Source organism: Cystoisospora suis (assembly GCF_002600585.1).
Source record: "Cystoisospora suis strain Wien I chromosome Unknown contig_4733, whole genome shotgun sequence".
In the NCBI taxonomy this organism is placed as follows: domain Eukaryota; phylum Apicomplexa; class Conoidasida; order Eucoccidiorida; family Sarcocystidae; genus Cystoisospora; species Cystoisospora suis.
Genome location: NW_027157525.1, coordinates 25605 through 48299, shown reverse-complemented (window position 1 = coordinate 48299; position 22695 = coordinate 25605). Strand labels below are relative to the sequence as shown.

Below are 22695 nucleotides of genomic sequence, written 5' to 3'. Positions count from 1 at the left end.
CCTTAGTGGCATCCGGTGAAGCTTTTGGCGCTTTGGGATGTGACATCTGTTACTGGATCGAGTTGACAGTACTTGGGATGTACTGTTGGTGCGGAGCGTTTTCTTGTTCGTGACAACGACAGCACTTGAGATGTGCTGCTAGTGTCGAAAGTCGTTTCGTGCGACGACAGCGCTTCGGTATGTGCTGCCACACCGTGGAGCGGCAAGAAAGATTAACATTGTGAGACAATCTTATCGTCGTTGACCGGATCCCTGTTGCAGGCTGCGTCAAATCCTGCGTGAACTCGTGAGAGTGAAAAGCGATACCGTCATGTAAATGGACGATACAGAACTCAACTGTTTGACTTCAGTGCTTCGAGCGTTTGATTTCTTTGCCTGGCTGTGACATCCTTGCATGGGAGAGCCCTGAACGAACCGAGGGTTTCTTCACTGAGCACACGAGAAAGGTGTTCTCGTGGGACAGCGTACGGATTGAAACCCTAGGCTGTACGTCACAAGTTGGAAGAGTATGTATATATAGGTATAGATAGCTATACACATAAACATGTTCACATATAAATAGCTCTCTCTATATGTTATATATATACCTCATTCTTCCTTCATTTGTGACACTGGGGGATGCCAGCGCTCCCTCTTTCTCACCGAAGGCTTGCCAGGTACTCGGAGTCAGCTTGTCCGCGTCCACTCTGCCGTCGTTCAGAGGTTAGAACATCTGTCTCTGGGTCAGCAAGTCCACTTGCTAGTTTCCTCGTACAACTATCCCCGTTGGGGGGTCTACTGTGGGGGCGAAGCGAACCGTAAACGAGAACCGGCCTGCAAAACTGGAAGGCTGTACGAGCGTGACCCGAAAGCGCTCTCGAGATGAGGGCTCCACTGCCTTTCATGGTCTTTCGGGGCGAGCCCGTTTCACGCTGTGTACGCCACCTCACCGGCAGAGTGCGGACGAGGCCTAGGCGGGCTGGGCTCGTCATGCGACTATCGAAAAAATAGTGGTCTTCACGACAACCAGGTAATTTGCCTGGATCACGCATTCTGTTTGGCTGGAAGCCGGAAGCCCTGGAGCGCCGTTATGCAGCATGTTGCCAGTGATCCACAGCACGGTGCACACCGCCCCCCTCCGCGTACTCCGGACGATCGCTGTTGTAACGCCACCTCCTCCAAGTAGGCGCCATGTCGTTGGTTCGCAAAGAGTATATTTCGGGCATTATGACGCTTGGTGACAACAAAATCGGTGTAGGCAAGATGTGAGAAGTGTCCGCTGTGCGCTGCCTGGCTACGCTGTTTTCAGCTGACCGGTGCCTACCGGTGCTGCGTCCACAGTGAGCAGTTGGGTACGCAACAGTTTACTGCTGGAACGCACACCACGTGGGTTACAGCGATGCATTCCCCAGCACACCGTCGTCGAGGATGGGATGTGCTGGCACAGGATTCGGCTGTCCCCTGCACATGCGGCTCTCCGTTCACTGTACCCGCGGGTTGCTAATGGCTGGGTATGTTATCCGCCTGATAACGACACAGCCCCAAAGCGTCGCGTCACCTCACCACTTGAAACAGACGGGCCATTCTTGGCCTGCAGCTTCAGGAGACAGCTCGATGCATGGAGCGCCCTGACTGAGTCAGACACCAGGCAGTACAAGAAGCAGGTGGTCCCGAGCTTCTTGCTTTGACGGAAAAACTGCAGCTACTTCTGGGATTACGGAGCTGAAGTGCGAGCACTGTTTAGTCATCCCGGTCCTTAGATATGAGTCTGTCTGAAGTGTCGATCGAATGGAGGAGAGCTCCTGGAGGCAATTCGACTTGCGAACGCCTCTGAATGCAAGTCTGGTCATTACGAAAGAGCCGAGCATGACTTGATTGTTCCTTGCCCGCGGATCAGCGCGGTCCCCGCGCACACTCGCTCTACGTATGGATGAGCTCATCAGTTGCTGGTAGGCACCCAGGACTCCCGGTCCGGGCGACTTCGTCGAACACCAAGCGACTACGGCCGCATGTCAAACGACTTCGACACGTTGTCCACATTTTCTTCAGGCGACTTTATTCCAAACAGAGTATCAGCCTATTTGAGTCTTTTGCCCCGTATCCGATCGCCTGGTCGGGACCCGGGGGACGGGCACTGTGCGAGTTCCGCGTCGGCTGAGGGCCTCCAGCAGTCGGCCGTAGTCCCGATCTTGCTTTTGCTTCTTCACCACCTTCCCGTCTGGCTCTCCGACTATTTTTTTTCTGGTTGCCCCGGTACCGTCACAACCTCGAGGGCCAGGCTTTGATTCTGCGTTCGCGTGACGGCGCCAAGCCAGTTTCGGCCGCACCTCTTCTGCAACCAGGCTACAGGACGGCTGTTGGCCCGTCGATAGACCTGGGAGGACAAATCGGTGCTGGCGTTTTCGCAGGATTCTCTCATTCCTTTTTTTTTGGTGTTTCATGCAGCTTCTCCGTTCCTGAATGAGACATATCTAGGTATACTTCTAGGCGCTATGCGATTAATTTTCACACTTCATCGAGGAAGCAGCAACTGATGGGGCCTGACGGCCCTGCAGTGTGTCTCCGACGCTCTTGTAACATTGTTGTTCGGTCCCAACAGCAGGATCAGCGTCACCTGTCACCCCTTGTCTTTTTTCGCGAAAAGAAAATGCCGAGCTGAAGTTGGGACGCACGGATGCCTATTCCCTCTTGGCTTCGACAGCGGTACGGTGTCGCCGTCCGGGGTGGTATTTTGTACTTTCGTCTGGAGTTCCCCCGGATCAACACCGTTGCCTGTCTACATTGAAGAATACAATTCATGAAGTATCACTCAGAGTACGGATATAGTCGCCCTCGCTCGCTCGGGCACATTCTTTCCATCCCGACACCGGCGATGCGGGCGCCCAAGCTGCTGCCCTCGGGGCAGCCCGGGTGTGTCCGTCGCTTTTCCACCAAGAGTAAGTGTTCACAGGGTAGCCCTTGTTCACGGCACTCTGTACTGTCTCGCAGAGGCCCTGCTATGCCGGTTGTGGCGATACCGCCGTAACAATGACTCGTGAGTGCAGCCGGACGCCCGAAACGTACAAGCAAGCCTCTTGTCCGCATTCAGTCAACAATAGTTTTCCCGTTATTGAACCACAATGGTCTTGCGGGTTCTGGCGGCCGATCCTCTCTGTTGTGCTATCCCTGGTGCAGGGAGGGTCATGAGTGTCGGTTGTTACGTTACCAACCATGACGGTCTTCTCGTGGCTCCGTGCATCAGCGGCTCCTTAGCGACTGAACGGTCGAAGCCACATTACACTTTTGAACAGGTGTTTTTTCGGTAGGCAAAAGAACTGGAAGTGACAAAAGCTCTGCGCAGCTGGTCTCCTCCCCGTGTAGCAAAGGCCCATGGTGTCCTCAGTTGTCTGGTGAATTGAATATTTCCTGTGGCGGGTATCTTCCTCCTTTTTCACAGGGTGGCCTGTCTTCCTTGTCGCGTTGGCGGTCTCGTTCGCCGCTGTCGTTTCAGTACCTTTCGATCTGAATCCACCTCTTCATCCACATCAGCTGTCCCTCCCCGTGTTCGCGGCCGCTACGCCCAGAAGACCGAAAGAGGACAGCGCAGAGTCTTCCTCAGCACACAGTAACAGTCCGTCCCGAGGAGCCGGGGCCCTCAAAAACCGGCTGAACAAGCTTAACATCGAGCGCTTCCCCGCGAATATACAAGTCTCTGACCGGAAGGACGTCATTGCGCTGGCAGAGGCTTACGAGAAGGACGCTGCCGTTGTCGGAGACAAAATCGTTGATCGTAAGCTCTCCCGGCTTTTCAGGGAGACACCGTCTGACCCGCCCGAAGCATTTTCGATACTGTTTGCGGATGGGATTTTTTACTGTTTCTGAGAAGAGGAGTCCCTCGAGCCAGTGACAAACCATTATCTCCGAAGCCTGGCAGCTGGTAACTGTTTCCTGCTGAGACATTTCCTTGCTAATCGCTTGTTGCTTGCGTCACGAGTCTCGCATTACGTAGGTTGTATTCATGACGTGTGCTCCTAGTACTAGTTTTTGTCAAAGGGGGTTCGTTTTCTCAAAACCCACTGACACACAGTACACGGAGGGACGTGGGAGTGAGCTGCGTTTCTAGGCGAGATGGTTGAAGCTGACAGACGTGGCAACTGAGAAAAGAACATCGGTTGATGGTGAAACTCGCAGCCCGAGAGCCGCATTCTGGAGTGCAGCGTTCGTCCTTCGTCGATCGACTGCCTGTCGAGAAATGGCTGATCTTTTGAACAGTCACTTTTCTCCTGCCTTCCTGTGTTCGTCAGTTGCCCGCGGATTGTACGTCCGGAGTTTACTAGCGCAGTTGAAGGCGTCAGCAGTTGGAATGTCGAAAACAAGATTGACCGTCGAGCGCGGCCTCGAGAGACTTTCTGACATCAATGAAGCAAGAAACAAGCTAGCTGAACCAGATGTTTTAGAGCAGCTGCATGTTCTCATTCATCTGCGGGCTGTCCTGAATGATCGCGCGGGCTTCTTAGTGGGGCAGTCGGAGGCATTCTCCCACATCGATAACCTTAATGCTGTAAGTATGTATCTCCATTCGAGTCGGTATCTTCAGTGCTCTGCCTCTCAAAACGTAAGCTCCGTGAGGGGCCCAGCGGAGAGACCCGCTTGACCCTAAACGTTCTTACCATGCCCTACCAGACCAGTGAGCCGGACACGGGTTTTGCCTGGCGTGTAGTTGTTGCGAGCCTGAGGATCGCTGCTTTTGCGCGGTGTTACTTCCTCCCTAGCTTTGTGTATAGACCGTCGGATCCGCGCGCTTATCCCAGCCTTGCCTTTCTTGGTGTCTACAATACTTGGTGGAGCCATGTGTTGTTTCTTCTTTTTCAGTTGGTGAAAGCGGAAATGCGTGAACTGACGGCAGAGGACATCGCGTCGCTTGAGTCAGAGCACCGCAAGGCTGAGGAGGAGCTGGAGGCTGAGCGCGGAAAGCTGGCTGTGATCCGGCCCTTGCTCGAGAGAGCTATCGAGCAGCAGAGGGATGTACTTACCGACGGGTTGCGCCAGATTTCTTCAGGGTTCTTGGAGCAGGGGGGAGCTGTAGCTTCTCGGCTGGAGACTGTCCAAGATATTCTGAAGAACCTGGAGCGTATTTCGAAAAGAGCACAGAGGGCGAGAAAAGAGTGTGCGGCTCTGGATCGCAGCAGGCGAGCCTCTGGGTTGGACACGGACATTGACAAGCTGAGCATAACTCGAGAAGCTCAGCAGATAGTTAACCATGTACAGAGAGATATGGAAGTGGCCGATGAGTTGATGGTTTCTGCCCTAAAAGCACTCAACAGGCTGGAAGAGGGCATCCTAGCTGCAACAGCCCTCGCAGAGATGGAGCCACTGGTTTCTTCGGCGGATCCGGTTGTCAGGAACAATCTGTCTGAGGTGCGGGTAAAGGCTGAACAACTACTTGGTGACCACCGTACACAGAGTAAGAACCTCGCTGAAGAGGCCCGGCAGTTCTACCGCGAGAGCCATCAAGCTTTTACTACATGCGAAGCAGCCACAGATTTTTTTTGGAGCGTGCTTGGTGACGGTCTCAAGACCACAACGCCCGGCAAGAGTATGGGGACAGCACTACACACAGAGGTCGAGTCAGTAATCCGCATTGCTGAAGCCTTCGTTGATATGTTGAAACAGCACAGTGAACTCTTGGAAGACGCAATCCGGGCCGACGACAAACACGCGCACGAGGGGCAGGATCTCAGAGGGTCGATAGTGAGGCTGAACCGAGTTACGAGGACGCTGAAGGCGCTGGATTTGGTGGCCATGCAAGCGGATGGTTTGAAGATTGCGTCTGACGTTCTTCCTGTCCTTGAAAACCGATTCAGTGAGGCAAAGAGAAAAACACGGAAAAGGTCAATGACGGGCCAGGAAAACGCGGTGAAAGAGAGGATTTCGACCGGGCTGCGCTTGTGTGCGGAGGGCCAGGAGTACGCCCGTTCAATTGCACCAAAGTTAAGAGCTCTGCAAGAGTTGCGCGATACCTACAGAAAGAAGAAGAAGGCTGCCATCAGGGTTGTGGAAGAGGAACTCACGAATGCCCGGAAAGACGTCACACGCTGGGGGTCGGTAGTGAACAACTACCCGGCACTCCGTGCGGGTGTAGTCCAAGCGCTTGCGGTTTACAAGGAGACTGTACGAAACTTAGATACCGCAGCGCTAACCAAGGCCATAAAAGCTCAACAGCGCGCGGAGGCGACGGCCGACAAGGACTGCAAGGCAGAACAGAAGGCTACACTGGATTCATATGCGGCAGCCTCGATCAGCTCGACGGCCGCCTTGAATGCATTTGCTGCAACAAAGCGCTGGACTGCAGGGGAGCCCATGTTTAGGAAATCCCCCCGGTTTTTGAACGAGGAAGTCGAGGCAATTGAACAGGTGGTAAACGACATGGACACGCGGGGGACGCCGCTGCATATACGAGACCGACTGATGAACCTCAAGCACTTTGCGGCGGCGGAAGCCAGTCGAGTTGAACTGACGTATAACGTTATTGTCCAACAAAAGGAGAGCCTGAAGAAAACGACCAAAGCGTTGACCAAGTTCGAGAAAGGTTTTTATCGGGCCACTCGGGACCTTGTGCGACTGGATCTGGACGTTTCACGTCGATTCCTGGGAGGTATCTTGGAAGCCAGCTCAGACCTCTCCGCGAAAGTCGACACGTTGAGAAAAGTGGAGGAGACCACGCAGAAACTCGCGGAAGAATCATCAGGAAGCATGGCGGCAGCTGAGGTCCTGGCGCGACAACTCCAGGCTGACGACCAGCACATGTCTGCCATGTGGGAGGAGGTGGACACCTATCGACACAAGGCGGAGGCGGCTTTGTCACATGTGTCTACTCTCGAAGTGTTCATGCCGGCGTCGCAGAAAAGTAAGTGTGCGGATTATCGAGGCAAAATGGAAAGCCTTGCCAAAGAAATCTCAATTTCAGTCCAGGAGATTGGTCGGCTGGCCCGGGGCCGCGACCCTGTCGCCACACGACAGGCATTACTGGATGCAATTCGTTCAACAGTGCTCACCAGGCTGCAGGAGATTGAAGAAAAACAGCGCTCTATTAGGCGCGACGCAGAGAAAATCGTCGCTCGACTGAGCCACGAAGAGACCAGCAGTAGTACACGTCCGTGGGACTCACCTGATGACATCAAGCGAGCTCTCCCAGGCTACCGGCAGTGGCACGAAAAAGCAGCCAAGTCTGTAGGCAATGCAATGGCGTGGTTGACAGCCCGCGACACCTCGCTGTACGACCCGGCGACCATACAGCGTCATGACGAAGTTCTTGCGGGCATCAAACAAACCGCCAAATTGCTAAACGAAGTGGGCATGAGAGTGACGGTCTCTCTTTCAATGCCGAGCAGGCTTGACAGGAAAAGCGAGCCAGTTGCCCCGACACAGGTTAAGGCACTTGGTGATGACGTCGCGGAGGCCCCTCAGCCAAAGTCTACACAAAGCTTCCTGGATAATCATGAGCGCCTCATCGTAGAGCTGGATCGAGAGATCTCAGAAATGTCAACGCTACAGGTTGGTGCGCTGAGTCAGATACGGGAATCCCGTTTTCTCAAGGAGGTGGCGCGCCAGCTGCCAGATGCGGAAAAGGCGTTTTACGACGTGAAAAAGCTAATTGACTTAGCGAAGAGCAGGGAAGCAGTCTGGACCAGGCAAGTTGCTCGCATGGTCCTCGAGGTAACCGCAGCCGAGGATCTCGAATGCGGCCAAGTGCCGGGGCGCTCTTATCACGCGAACACAAGTGCCTCTAAAAACAACACACTTTGTCAGCGAGCGAGGGCACGGCTCAGGGAATTGACGGCCCATCTCGAGACAGAGAAAAGAAATCATGCTATCCTCAGTGAAGCCGTTGGTGATATTGAAAGAAAGCTGGGCTACGATGGGGAAGGTGGGATACGCCGCAGACTCGAGCATTCTGCACGTAGGCAGTCAATCCTGAGAGAAAGGTTGGATACAGTCGCGGAGCACGCGGAACACCTCCGGGATGAGCTGCAGAAGCTCAGAGCCTCTCTGAGCTCTGATATTGCCTGGCGAGCCGACCAGCCAGACGAGATGATCCTCGAACGCGGCAAGGAAGTAGATGCGCAAGTCGAGGAGATGATTCTAAAGGCGAAGCAGGCAGTGCCTCGTTTGAGAAAAGAGACTTCACGTATCAAAGATGAGGTGAAGGAGTTGAGCGCGAAAATGGATGAAGTGCGCTGGCCACGGTTCATGAGGAGCGACGCGGCAGCTACACGGTCTGACATGGACGCGATCGCGGAACGCGGAGAAGAGACCATAATTGTAGTTGGCGAGATCGAAAGCTTGGTAGAGGCGATAGATAGCCTGGATGCTCGCCGACGAGACTACAACAATGTATATGAAACTCTGAGTCGTCAGAATGCACTGCAAGCAGAAGCCGAAGCCCTTATTGAGTCCGAAATCGACTTTCAGCGAGTGTCCCGCGAGCTGTCGCTTACGGGGTCTGCATTCGGTCGTGGGGTGCTGCCGGCCCAGGAAGAGCCTGGCAATCGCGCTTCGGAAAGCCCTGATGATGCTTCGGACAGTCAACGTAAATGGCTGCAGGAAGCAACCGAGGCCTTACAGAGGTTCGAGGGTCAACAGTTTCATTGGATCGAGCAGATACGGGAGTTGACTTTCCGTTATCAGGATCTCGACAATCTGCTGAAAGGCATCGATATGACGGAGGCACCTGTCGAGGTGCATGAGGCGGAGAAAAAAGCTGCTCGTCGGCAAGACAGCTTGGCTCGTCTGCTTGAAACTGCTAGGAACGAGACGACAGCAGCTCAGCAGGCACGCAGTGCACTGCAGGAGCAGGTTCGAAGGGTCACCGGCGAGCTTAAAATGGTGCGGGAAGACTCCAAGGCGGAACTCACCCGAATGCTACTCGATCACGAGAGGTTAGCCGACAAAGTCGAGGAAACAACGAAGCAACTTCTGGCAGCAGAGAAGATTGCTGCGGAGTTGCGGCCTCTTCTGCCACCGAGCCCCGAAGCCAGCACTACACTCGATGATCAGCAGCAAGCAGCAGGAACCCACCTTGCACAGCAGGAGCAGGTAATCGCCGCGAAGGCTGCGGAGCTCAACAGCGTCTGGACGGCTCGTGGAGACTTGCGTGAGCGCGTCGCAACGTTGGAAGAGGAGCTGAGAAAGTCTCTCGCCGAGGCACAGCGGGTAGTGCAGCACGCGCGGCGTATGAGGTCCCCCGAGGCTCTGATAGACAAGCTCAATAGCCGGATTGACCACAACACTCAGAAGATCCAGGAAGCTGGTCAGCTAGCAGGACAGATTGCGAGTGTTGCGCAAACAGCTGTGGAGTATGGTCAGAAGCTCCGTGACTCAGCAAGAAAGAACTCCAGCTCCCAAGCAATGACTGTGCTGGCCAGTGCTCGCCAGACACAACTATTACTACAGAAAAGACTTTCAGATCTTGTGGTGTCAGGGGAAGAAAACCTAGTCACAGCCCACGACGCAGTGAAGCGTCTAGAAGCGCTCATCCAAGAGAAACAGTCTCCTGATTTGGTTGAAAGGCATGCAATACCTCTTCTCGAGAGTGCCAACCACTTCCTCGATGATTTTTCGAGGGTGCACCAGGAGTTGAAGAAAGAAGTGGACTCGGTGAGAGCTTCACTTGAAACTGTAGACCAGCAGCTCGAGACCCTGAAAGAAACCCTACCCCATGTTTCCCCGGAGGTCCACGATACGCTCGGACAAGTAGCGCAGCAACACCGATTACTCCGGGGGGAACTTGCCGGTGCCGCCGAAGTGCTTGCTGCATTCCCAGAGGCCGGCGAGCGTCTGCGTTACGCGCTCACTGAGCTTGCCCAGGTTGTCGGCAGGCACGAGTCGAACAACGCGCGCAATCTGTTGAAGGCGCTGCATGTCGAACAGCGCAACACGGAGGCAGCACTCGTTAGCGAGACTTCAAAGCTCAGGAACCTGTACCAGCGTGTGGAGGAACTTGTGTATGTTGCACGCGAACTCGAAAGTCCCGAGGTGACCCAGGTTGAACGGGTGAAAGGATTCGCCAAGCTTGTGAAGCTCTTGAGTCAGACCAGGCCAAAAGTGCAAGAAGCCGGTCAAATCGAAGAGAAGCTTGTCTCAGTCGAAAATCAGCTGCACGAGACCCAGGCTCAGTTGGACCGCGGGGAGTCAATGTGGAGAAGTTTGGAAGATCTAGCCTCAGCGGCCGAGACCCTGCGCCAGATGGTGGAACACTGCCGTGCAACAGTCGACGAAATGAAAGGAGAGTTGAAACAGATGCAGGAGACAATGACTGAGCTTAGTACTTTTGCCCACAATATGAGCCAACGCATCGTTGAGGGTACGCAAGCTTTTCTCAAAGAGATACTCGACGGCGCGTCGGGTGTTACCGGGCAAGCAACCGCAGCTCGAGATGCGGCGGCAGTTCTGGCCGCCTCGTGCGCGTCAGCTTTTGTGGCCGAGCAGCAGAAGCATGGAGAGGGTGACGTGCCCTCCGCCGAACTAATTGCACACGGAGAATCGGTGTACCAAGCGGCTCTCTCCGAGCTCGAGGGTTTGAAACAGCGACAGAAAGAATGGACCGCGGAGTCCATGGCAGTAGAGAGTGCCTGGAAACAGCTGAGCGAATCCGAGACAGTTCTCTCTGAAGTGCAAAAATCGGACCCCGGTGTTGCAGCGCCTGTTCTGGATGCTTTCACGGCCCTAGAAGACATCAAGTCACAAATCGACTCTATGGCTCTCAGTAAACAGCAAGCGGCGAAGGGGTTGGAAAATCTGGAAGCCGCAGTGGACAGGCTCAAGGATCGTGTCGACGCGTTTGCAGGAGCTGTAGGGAAAACACTGCTGCAGTTCGTCAGGCGGCTCCAGTCCGTACACGAGAGAGCTGACGAAATGGCCACTGGAGCGACGGCATTAAAAAAGCAAACTCGAAAACTGATGCGGCTGTTGCTTTCCGACTGGCAGACAGGTCTGTCGCGACACGAGATCACCGCGCGCAGGGAGGAGATGCGCGAGCAGGTTGCAAGAGCAGACAGCTGGCGATCCCAGGTCAAGCAGTGGGAACTCGATGCCGCCGGCTTGCGGGCAGAAAACAGTGCACTCCAAGCAGCCGTGGTGGAGCTGAAAGAGCATCATATGAGCCCGGGGCTGCACGTGACGCTGGAACAGGCACTACAGATTGTTGGAAAAAATACGAAGGAAATCGCACGATGTTTCAACAAACTCGAGAACCTCTTGGAAGACCTGGCAGCCTTGGAGTCAGCTGCCAAACGAAGTTTCGAGCCTGAGGCACCCATCCCTCCAGAGCTTGAGGGTCTCATCGTGCAGGCCCGGCAACAGCAATCTAAGATGTCTTCACTCGTTGCCGCCCTCGGCGCTAGGAAGAAAGAGCTGGTCCGTCTGGCAGAGAAGTTCGTACGCATCACGCCTGCACCAGATCTAAAGAGTGAAGAGGATCTCTGGGTTGCGCGGGATGCTCTAAGGGGCGTGGAGACAAAGGCTTTGGCAAGCCTGGAGCAACTCCATTTGCTACTGAATGCTGCAAAGGTTCTCCGTGCATACGAAACAAATACCATGGAGGGCTTCCAAACGTACCGGTCAGCAGGCGACTCGTCCATTGGTAAGCTCGCTACGTCCGTATCCCGTGAACTCGAAGAGAAGGCAAGGGATTTCGACATAGTCGTTCAGAGTGCTGCTGATGCGGCGTTGGACGCAGAACAATGGCTACGGGGGGATGTGCTGACCGCAGCTGGCGAGAAACTTGTGAGACTGATTTTCGATGTCGGCGAGCAGCTGAAGACAACCTTAGACACCGCAGAAACGGCCGTTGAAAAATACAGGACGGGGGCTGAAGCTTTGCATCGTCGATTACTGGAGGCGAGAAAAGCGGCTGAGAAGCTGCACTCTCCCAGTGCTGGCATCCTTGAAATCGGAGACGCAACGTGTTGGTGTAAGGACTCGGACTGCCCCCTTAATGATGTCGCGAGGCTCGAAGAAACAGCAACGCGCCTTTCGGAAGACGCGGAGTCCGCGGTGCGCAACCTCGTGAACTTCTTGGCTGCGCGCAAGCCGACATCGGAGCTTCAAGACTTTCAAGCGCCGCGATACCTGAAGCCGTATGTTGACCGTGCGTTCGAAGCCGCGGCCCGGGGTGAGGCTCGTGCGCGGCAACTGCAAAGGGACAAACGTTTCCTGGATGAAGACACTGAGATTATGCGCGGACTAAGTAACGACACTTTAGACAGCGTCCGCGAGCTTTTCGAGCGTTTTTCAAGCGAGCGCGTCGCGGTCCTCAATGGCGTGGAGGAGCAGCTGACTGTGAAAGGCGAAGCGGTTGCGAACGGGGCGGCCAACATGAAAAAGTTAGCATCCGACATCGAAGCAGTAGTAGCGAACAAGAGTGTGCCAAACGACGCCACGATTATAACTGCGGAAGAGGGACTTCTCCAGGCAAGGAGTTTGCTTCGGGAAGCTAAGGACGAAGCTGAAGAGATGGTCCAGCTGAGCCGCCTCGAGTCTGTATTCTCTCCGTGGCAACCGTGTAGTCCAGAATCCTTCTTAAGAGACACATCAGACAATTGGGGGGAAAAGATAACAGCAGCTCAGGCCAAGACAGCGGCTGTGCTCGACCACACAACTCTGTTGGTTGGTGAGATGCGGCATGCCCTGCAACTCATTGAGGACTTGCGCAATCGCGCAGTACTGGTCGGTGAAGCGATCGACACCGCAGCGGGGGGAGAAGCGCACTTAGTCGAATTCGAAAAAGAAGTTAGCCGGCTGACCGGGAAACTTGAACGCGCGCGGACGCTGTTGAGAACAAACGAGGGCATCATCAAGGCCCTTCCCAAGTCAGTATCTCTCCTTCCGGGGCATGCGTCAGCTGTGCCTCTAATGACTGTTGATGAGCTGGCTAAGCAGTTAGGCGAGGCTACGGAGATTGTTGCGCAGGTCAGGCGAGCACTGCCCACGCTTGGGCGACTTGCGGCGCTTGCCAAGGAACGTATCGTGAAACTGGGAGTTCTTCTGTCGAAAGTAGGGTCGACAGACCAGGCCACCACTGAAGCGTTAAGAGACACTGAGCGACAGGAAGGACGGCTAGAGCGCGCCGCAGATGCAGCAGAGAGCATTGCGACGAATGGCTTGGAGGAACTTGAGGCTATGTTGGGCAGCGCTACTTCCACCTTCACGAATTTCATTCAAGAGGCACTGGTTACAACCGCCGCGACGGGCGCGATCCTTCGCCATGGAGCAGATGAACTACTTTCTCGAATTGGACTGAACACGCGGCGTATCGCTTCGTTGCTGATGGAAATCCGAGCGGTCTCCGCGGCGCTCACCGCAGCAGCAGATCCTGACACTTTGCAGGCGGCACAGAGCCGGATGGAGGCGTTGTACTTAGAAGCGGTCGAGCTCCTCAACGCACAACAAGCTGCAGCTCATCAAATCCACCAGGACAGGATTTCGATTGGCAATGCGATTCAGTGTATACGGAACTCCGAGAAAAAACTTAATATGGAGCTTATCGACCCAGACACCTCCGCTGCGTTATCCCGGCTCGAAGACGACTCCATGGAACACGCCGCCTTCGACGAAGTGACGCGAGCTCGAGAGCTAATTCAAGACATGAGGATTGGAGTCGCTACCGGTCCCCCTGCTGCCCTCAATCCTGACGAGCAGCCCGGCAGATTCTCTGAAGCTCACCAGCCAGGTCCCTCACCTTCTGAATCTGTCCTGCGTCCTGGGCCTTCTTCGGAAGTTCTAGCGCCTCCCTCTTCTGCAGAAGTTGTGGGGCCGCCCTCCTCTACAGAAGTTGTAGGGCCTCTCGCCCCCTCTGCAGAAATTATAGAGCCTCTCTCCTCTGCAGAAGTTGTGAGTCCGGCCTCTGGGTCCCCACCCCGAAGTGTAACTCGGCAGACCCATTCGCGGAGTGGCAGGCCCGCGTCCCGATCCAAAGGCTCGACACCATCTTGGTCGAGACGCCCGACCTCATCTCGGCCAAAAGGCTCGACGGCACCTCGATCAAAAGGGTGGACAGTGATACCAAGGCCAAAAGGCACGAGCGCACTCCGATCAAAAGGCTGGGCAGTATTGCCTCGATCAAAAGGCTGGACAGCGCCGCGGGCAAGAGGTTGGGGTAAACCTCGAAAACCAGAGCAACCTGCTCCCGAGCCTGGGCCCCGGTCTGCCACAATGTCTGCCCCTGTACCTGTCCCGTCCACCAGAGAGCAACCTGAGCCAGCGCACGGGTCGACGCAGACGGTCACGCTGGGGACGACTTCAACAGCCGCGCGCGCTGACGAGTCACCGGTCAGGTCCGAGCACGATGCAGAAGCCAGGGAGCGAGAGGCGGAGTCAGCCCCCATGCCCGAGTATAAGTCACCCCCCGTGCCCGAGTACGTACCAGGCCCGACGTCGGAGTACGAATCAGCCCCCGTGTCCAAGTTTGGACCAGCACCCGTGCCGCCAGGTGCAGCAGAATACGTACCAGGGGCCCCGCCCGTGTACGACCATCACCCTGTGACGAAACCATCAGGAATAGGAATGAGAATGCCTTCTGCAGAAGGAGCAATGGCAGATATGAGGCGCGCCGCAGCGCAGAGACGCGAAGCTCGCGAGAGTCTGTCGTTCTTGAAGCAGCGCCTGGAACGCCTCAAGGCTGCTTCGCTTTCTCTAAAGAATATGGCCCTGAAACAGCGACAGATTCTTTCAAAACTTCAAGCGCAAAATGCCTCGACTCAGCAGAATGAACATGACAGGAACTCCGCCGCAGAAGCTCCCATCAGTAAAGAACCAGTCTCTGAGACCTCAGCCGCTGGGTCTCCGGCAAGCGATGCCGCTGCCATCGGGCCTATCACTGTTACCGGGGACGAAAGTTCCGGCAGTAAAACCTCGGTCACCGAAGAGCCCAGAAGTGAATCAACTCCCAGGGAAAATTTGAGCATGGAACCGCCCGCCACTAAAGAGGCCGACGGAGATGCCGCGGCCACCGAGCCTGTCACTGTTACCGATGATGAAGGGTTTGGCGGTAAAACATCCGTCACGGAAGCGCCGAGGAGTGAATCAGCTCTCAGGGGAAATTTGAGCATGGAACCGCCCGCCACTAAAGAGGCCGACGGAGATGCCGCGGCCACCGAGCCTGTCACTGTTACCGATGATGGAGGGTTCGGCGGTAAAGCATCCGTCACGGGGGAGCCGAGAAGTGAACCGGCTCCCAGGGAAGATTTGAGCATGGAGCCTCCCGCCACTGAAGAGTCCGACGGAGATGCCGCGGCCACCGAGCCTGTCCCTGTTACCGACGATGAATGGTTCGGCGGTAAAACATCCGTCACGGAAGAGCCGAGGAGTGAGTCAGCTCTCAGAGGAAATTTGAGCATGGAACCGCTCGCCACTGAAGAGGCCGGTGAAGGAGTGCCGACTGCTGGAGACCTTCCTGACACCGCGGGAGCAGCTGCCGAAGAGCGGCCCGCCAGTGGCGCAGATACCGCTGCACAGTCGTCGTCTGACGAGGCGCGCTGGCAAGAACCCGCTGCTGAAGGTCCCGTCCTCGGACAATTCGAGACTGCTGCACCTGTATCTGATCCAGCCGTTCCTGCTGAAAGCGTGAGGCGGCGGCTTGCTGCTGACCCTGATGTAGATGCGTCGCCGGCTGGCTCGGGCTTGAGCAGCAGCCAGCCAAAGTCTTCATCGCCTGTTCTCAAGCACGACATAATTCAGGCTGTTGAGGCTCTCAGAGGCGTGAAAAACATGACTACCGATCTGAGGAATACGGAAGAAGAGGCTGCCGGGCACCTTCAGAAGCTGAAGGACTTGAAGGCCCAACTGGCCCCCGTAGCCGCAGGTACGTCTAGCGCCACGCTGCAGCCGGTGCGCGAGGAGATCGAGGATCTAGTCGATGAGGGCTGGAAACTGTACCAAGAGTATGAAGAGCAGATGAAAGAGCTTCTCGAGCAGCAAATGGAGGTCGAGCGCCAAGCAGAGCAGCTTAAGCAGCTTGGAGAAGCCGAGGGCATTTCTTTCTCGACCCCCTCCGATTCCAGTACTAGCGGAGAATACGAAGCGATACCGGAAGGCCGCCCGGACCTTCCTGTCCAAGCCGCCTCGCCCACGAATACAAACACTGAACGGGGCCCATTGGCCGCAGACCAGTTTTTCGTTGCTGAAGACCGTGCTCAACACTTGGTGAGGGTTCTTGAGCAGATCAACAATGACGCAAAGAATACCACAAAAGAAATCCGCGACTTCGCCCGGAGTTGGGTCGAGAAAAGTAGCAGTGAAAAAGCTGCGCACGCCCGTAGACTTGTCGCGCACTTGAAGCGCCTTCTCAAGAGAGGTCGACAAGACGGCTCGGAGCTATTGGAAGCTATCAACAGCATGGAGGTATCTTTGCTCAGTGTGCAAGACCCTGCTAGCAGACAGGGTTTGATCAACAGCACCACCGAGTTGCGAGCGTCGTGGGTTTACTACGATGAGGAGTTTGAGGATCGAGCGCGCGAGGCGGATGAGGCATTGCTGGGAACCGTCCAGAAAGCCACTATGCTGCATGGCTATAACGCGAGCCTGCAGGTCATGCGTCGGCACGGAACGCAACTTGAGGCGAAAACCAAAGAGATCACTGAGACACTAGAGAGGGCTAAATCCGCCCAAAGCGCGTGGAGAGTTCTCGGTGAGAAGGCAGCTGTGGTGGACGGCACCAGGGACGGTTATACGAGGTTCTTGGGTGCATTTGCTCCATTACGCACACGGACTCAGGACATAGAGGATCAGGCGACGGCATTGACGGGGGCTAGTGAAGCCCTGCTTCATGCGGTTGGTCAGGATGTACTAGATGCTCGGAACGCGGCAGTAGAGTGCCTCCAGAGCGAAGGAATCTCAGGGGAATGTGACAAACTGGAATCCTCCACGAATAAGGTCGCGCACGGACACGTTCCCGCGTTGCAAGCCCTTGTGGCTGATCTCCGCCACCAAGTGGATCAGATGCGCCTTGCGCAGAGCAAGGCAACGGGTGCCGCACTGGGGCGCGGACATTCGCTTTTGCGTGAGAGGACAGAACGAGCGAACGAACTTGCAGCGGACAGCGTCAAAGTGCTCCGGGAAATGCACGTCGCAGCCTTCAACATGCGGAAAGCTGCTCATGTCCCCCCGAGGTCCGAAGACGTACAGGCCACGATAACACAAGACAGTGCGAGCGATCCACACCTGGAGGCACTGAAGGAGACGGCGACACACGGAGCGGACTTAGGTAGGCAGCTCGAAAAGCTTGTGAGTGCGATGCATGAAACGGTATTACCAGCCGCTGATGTGGAAGAAACCCTTCACGACTCCGGCCTCGCTGCCGGGATGCGTTACCATGCGGAAGGCGTGCAGGCGCAGACCAAAATGTGGGAACGCGAGGCAGCCACTCTGCTTGCTGAGATGCGTGACATCGTGAGCCCCAAGCAGGAAAGTTTTGACAGCGCCCAAAGAAGCTGGGTACGCAATGAGGTGATTGCGTCGTTGGCCGTTGTGAAAGCGTTACTTCACGCCATTGAGATAGAAGAGGACAGCAAAGAGGACCACGTCGCAGCGCTCCTTAAAGCCACCATTCTGCTCAACAGAACAAACGTGCTTCTACGGAGGATGGCAGAGACGGAGGACGCCGGAGACAGCTTCCATGGAGCAAGTCAGTTGGAACTCCAAGCCCAAGCAGATACCTTGGGTAATCGACTAAGCCAACTCATGCACCGGTACGACATGGGGCGATTCGACAACTTCGTCCTCTCGACAAGCAGTGCATTGCGGTCTGTCGAGGAACTCGGTTTACCTGCCAGTATCGAGCGAGCTATAGCACGTCTGGGACAGACCCAGGCTGAGGTTGCACGTCTCATGCGTGAACGTTCACGACTTCGAGAGCTTCCTGCAGAGGACCGCGCCCCACTTCAGAAATCTCTCGAGGCCGAGTTGCAGATGGTCTCAAAGGAAACGTCGGAGACCCTCCGGATGCTGCACGATGCCTTGCAGAACGCGACGATGCAGAACGACCCCAAGGTGCAGCGCCTCCTCTTCACTTTGTCGCAGGGAGCAACTCTGACATCGCAGCTAGCACGCGGAGCAGCGCACAGTACGGGACTGAAAGACGGAGAAGGGCCAAGTATGCGACCCGCCGGTCGATCAGTCAGCTCTACCACCAGCCTTCTTAGTGATATTGAAGGACTCTCTGTGCTACTGGGGGAGCTCCAGTATCAGGCGGACCATGAGGTGAGAGATCGCAGAGACGCTACCGAAGGGAAGGAGTCGCCGGAGGCAGTAAAGGAGAACAAAATCGCGTTACCGCAGGCGGAGAAGTCAAAGAAAGACCTGGACAGTTTGAAAGAGCTAGTCGAGGAGATGCAAGGCCGGACCGCCGATGTGCGGGAATCGCTTAGCTCCACTGTCGAAGCCTTCGAACGAGTCCAAAGGTGTGCGCAAGATCTGCAAGAGCTGAGGCGTCTGACGCCCCGAGATGATAGAGGGGATCACACGTCTCAGTATGTCGAGAAACTAAGCCGGGTAATGGAGACAGCAGACACAGACCGTCAGAAACTACAAATGGGACTGGGCATTGGTCTGGGGGTTGTTCTTGCGCTGATCCTACTTGTGGCCGTAGCGTTGGCGCTGTTCAAGCGCCGGGCACAGCGGCGTCTTGAAATTCTTACCCGGTCCGAGAAGAAGTACTCGGAAGCTGTCAACCACGGCCGAAGGACGTTTTGATGGGAACGTCTTTTTTTCTCACGCTGAGTCGGTGGTCTCACTCTGAAAACATTGACTACGGGTGGGTGCTAGGAATGGGAGGGGGTTCGTGAAGATATAGCCAAGAAGCAACCGCCGAGTGCTTTCAAGCAACCGGGAGCGCGATACCATTCTGAGTTGCGTGAATCCGAGTGGAACACGGAAAAATACTCTGATCATGCGTTGTCGCTTACGTTTTATTCCCAGTGGCAATGCCCGAAAGAGTTTGCCCTCTGTCAATCCGATGAAGTGGGGAAAGAGTGGAATCAGCGCTCGGAAGTGTTAACGTGGCTTGCGCTGTGGTTGCGTGGACGGTGGCACCGTATTACGGATGCCCGAGCAGAGTGTGGATTCCAGTTCAGCAGTGTCCGGTTGGAGGGTGCGGGTGTTTGCGTTCCTTGAAAATCCCGCCGTTCTTTGACTTTTTTTTAGCGATCGTGCGATCGATTCACAGTTCAGATGTCCGAAGCTTCGAAGAACTCTTCGGCGCGGCACATGAGAGAAGACAGGGCACCACACAATCTCCCTGGTTCTCGATCTTGATAAACTTTTCACTTGCGATGAATTGAAGCCCACGTTCTGACGTAGGAGCCAAACAGGTACAATCTACATCCTTTGCGACTGTTGGCAGAATCACACGGCACCGTAACTTCGGTGCATCACTCGCAGTCGACACCGGCGGACGTAGTTTGCCTAGAGGAAGGAAGGACGGGTTCAGTCTCTGCAAGAAACCACACAAGTAATGCGCCTCGAAGCATTGATCGATTACAGGTTGCAGCTCTAAAGCTGACGTAGCCGCAAGTGCCCTACTGAGTGATCAAGCAAGACTTACGTGAATCGGCCACTTTGACACTCGGTTCGGTCACGGCAGAGCTGGTGTTCTCTTCCGACACTGTAGACGGCTCAGTAGCAGACACCATCAGCAGTGTGCCTGCAGCATCGAGACGCTCGCCTGAAAAGACAAGTAACGAAGGAAAAAAAAAGCAAGACGGTGAAGTTGAGAAATAGTGCTGCTTGCATCACCAAATGACGGATAGATCACAACCGAGCAGCACTCACCTGCCGGAGGGTGGGATGATTCCTTGTTCGCAGTCGCTTGCGTGGATGAATTAGTAGGGCTACCCGCTTTGGCGTAGAAGCGGGAAAAGAAAGCATCAGCCGTCGCACTCCCGTCAGTTGGAAAGGACTGCATTCCACCATGCTGGAGACTCAAGCCAGGGGGCCCATGGCTATGTTGGAACTGCTGTGGGTTAACCCCAGTGAGCGGAGCAGATGCAATGGCCGCGGCCACAGTGGAGAGCAGATTTGAGAAGTCGATCATCGACAAACGATCTTCAGGTTTCTTCGGCGCCCTTCGGTCGTGCCAAGCAGGGGTGCCTAGCGCCGGCACCGGCTGCTGAAGAGTCTGGAGGAGAGCTTCGATAGTGCCTTCGAGGTTCCCTGACGTTTCTTCTGCGAGAGGAAAGGAAGGCATTGTAGGAGCCGTAGAGACAGGCAGTCGCTCCGGACGCCAGGAGGACGTTTCCTTGTCGAGTACGAGAACACTGCTCGAGGCTGGTCGACGAGTAGAAACAGGATCCAACAGAGCCTCAGCACGACTGTTGAAGGGCACGTGGCCACCCTCACACGACGGTACAAGGACGCGGGCGACGGGGGGAGGCCGAGAAGATCCGGCCGTCGTGTTTCCCTCCGGAACGCCGTGTAGGGCTGTCATACGCGCGTCAGTGGCGAGTTTGGCAACAGATCCCAACCTGGCAGAGGCCGACACTCGAAGGGCCAGAGCTCGATTTTGCAGCATTTTCTGCGCCAGGCCGGAATCTCCACGTTGTCTGAGCTCATGTACTCCATGAGCAAAGCGGCAACGCGACTCCATTGGGCAGGGAATACCCTTGATGAAAAACGAACATAGGGCGGTTTTGAACACATCCGTTGTTGCTCGCAGTTCGCTGTAGTCATGGGCAAATCGGCACTTCGGGTCGGTGCACACTCCCTGGCGCAGCCACGTCGGGCAAAGCTTAGTCTTCGTCAGGTCGACCGCCTCACGCTGTTCTGACAGAGTGTGGGCGTAGTTGCAGTTGACCCCCCAGTGGCAAGAGCCCTTGATGTACCACGGGCATAGCTTTGTTTTATAAAAATTGTTGAACGTCACTTTGCTACGCTTCTCCGGTTGATTTGAAATCTTGGGTCCTCGGCTCCTGGGAGATGCCATATTCGACCACGGGGGAACTGAAGTGATAGATTCGGACAGGAACCCGCTTCGACGACAGATGTAAGCAGCTACCAATTTACTGTTTCGGGGTCCACGAGAGGGCCTAGTACTCGTACAGGACCGCCTGTAGTAAAGGCAGGGACTGAATCCGCGAGCGTGAGGCTGTTCCGCTCTGGCGGCGACTTGCACACTTACGCCGTCAACTCGAGAAATAAGAAGGATCTGCAAGCCTTTTTCTTCTGCTAACTTTTTCCAGAATGGTACACAAAGGACACAGAACAATGCGATAAAGTCTCGAATCAGGCGGTCATAGTGAAACAAGCCAGAGTTCCCATACGTTGCCTTCGCCTCAATTCGAAAAAAACAACTGTAAAAATGACACTAAGAGCACGGTGAGCAAAACCCGTAAAAAAAGAAGTCCGGACAGTGTGTGTCTGCAACGGCGATCGAGCGGTTCCCTAGCTGGTAATGACACGGTCCAGTTTGCACGTACGGCAACGGCGGCTGCCACTCCTTACTGCACGAAGGGGGCACGCACGATCGTTACGTCAGAAACAGGTTGCAAGACAAAGACCAGACTAGCTAGTACCTTTCTCGCCTTTGCGGGGAATGTACATGGAGTCCAGTGTGCAGTGGGATCAGTCTGTACTTGACGCTCTACAGGGCACCCCTTGACCCAGTCTAACCGCGCAAGGTCAACTCGAAATCCGTGACAGCTCCACCGGCTTTCTGAGCCTTCAGGAAGAGCCAGTCCCAGAGCTGCAAGGAATTTTCACATTATCCTCGGGTGTTGCCCACATATAGCAGTGACTCAGTGGCCCCGCACTCTTCTCTGTTGTTGGTACTCGCTCAGTAAATAAGCGTGTGGAACTCCGACTCCGACAGCCACGCTCCTTATCGGGTCCGACAAGGCTGCAGTTGGCGAGGACCAAGTGAGGCTGTCTCGGACAAAGCAACTTCGACTGTGGTGGTATGGGCATTTGCCGACGTTCTGCTGTGTGGAACGCTCGAAGAATCACCAAGTGGCAAACCGTGCCGCGCGTGTGTGTTCACTGAAATTGAGGAAAGCCCTCTAGCCAGAAGACTGGACGTACAGCCTCTTCCCTACCTTTACGTGCTGTCCACATCTTGTTAACTTATCCATCCTTTCTTTAAGGGCTCGTCTTGGGTGAGGGTCTTTCTCCCATTCTCGTACACAGCGAAGTGCACTTCAGCAGCTCTGGGCGAGTCACTTCTTTTACTTGAGTGAATCCAACCCGTCCACTTGGGCAGCAACACATGGATGCCGTGTATAAGCTATGAGGGGTCAGGCCGTCAGTCTGCTGTTCAGGAAGGGTGGAAGGCGTCTCGTTTGAGAGTGAAATGCCACCCCCTGAGCACCTTAGGTTCTTTCGGACGCTACCGGGGTGGGACGTCTCAAGTACAACGGAGATCTGCTTGCTTCGGGGCGCCGCATCCGACTTTGAGAGTCGGATTCAATTCTTCCGCTTATACAACTACTCTGTCGACGTTTCAGCGGTCCGCTCTCCAGGGCGAGGTCAGTGGAGTGTAGGAGTGGATCCTCCTGTATATTGTTCTGACGTGACGTTTCGGGATCGGGCACCTAGTCCTGCTACAGTACCGAGCTGGCCCCGAATGCAGGGCCTCTGCCCCCGCCAGCTTAAGCAGCACGCTGCTCTCTGACCGGTGGCGCAGAAGAGCACAGTATAAGACTTACTGGGGGCAAGAATTACAAAAGAAATTGAGTTCATTCCGGACATGGG

At 55.3% G+C, this 22695-nt stretch overlaps 2 protein-coding genes across 2 annotated transcripts; one reads left to right on the top strand and one right to left on the bottom strand.

The window, feature by feature from the left end:
* The first annotated feature begins 2024 nt into the window (after nucleotides 1-2024).
* Nucleotides 2025-19194, top strand: CSUI_008439 (transmembrane). The gene is made up of 4 exons (XM_068068572.1): nucleotides 2025-2915; nucleotides 3416-3748; nucleotides 4263-4519; nucleotides 4831-19194. Exons 1-4 carry the CDS (start codon nucleotides 2777-2779, stop codon nucleotides 18703-18705), a joined length of 14604 nt encoding a protein of 4867 aa, XP_067919456.1. The 5' UTR covers nucleotides 2025-2776; the 3' UTR covers nucleotides 18706-19194.
* A 126-nt stretch (nucleotides 19195-19320) lies between these two features.
* On the bottom strand, nucleotides 19321-20932 carry CSUI_008438 (zinc finger (ccch type) motif-containing protein; the record flags this gene model as incomplete). Its single annotated transcript, XM_068068571.1, has 3 exons — nucleotides 19321-19444; nucleotides 19556-19675; nucleotides 19783-20932. The coding sequence occupies 3 exons, from the start codon at nucleotides 20930-20932 to the stop codon at nucleotides 19383-19385; spliced, it is 1332 nt and encodes a 443-aa protein (XP_067919455.1). The 3' UTR covers nucleotides 19321-19382.
* Between the last annotated feature and the right edge of the window lie 1763 nt (nucleotides 20933-22695).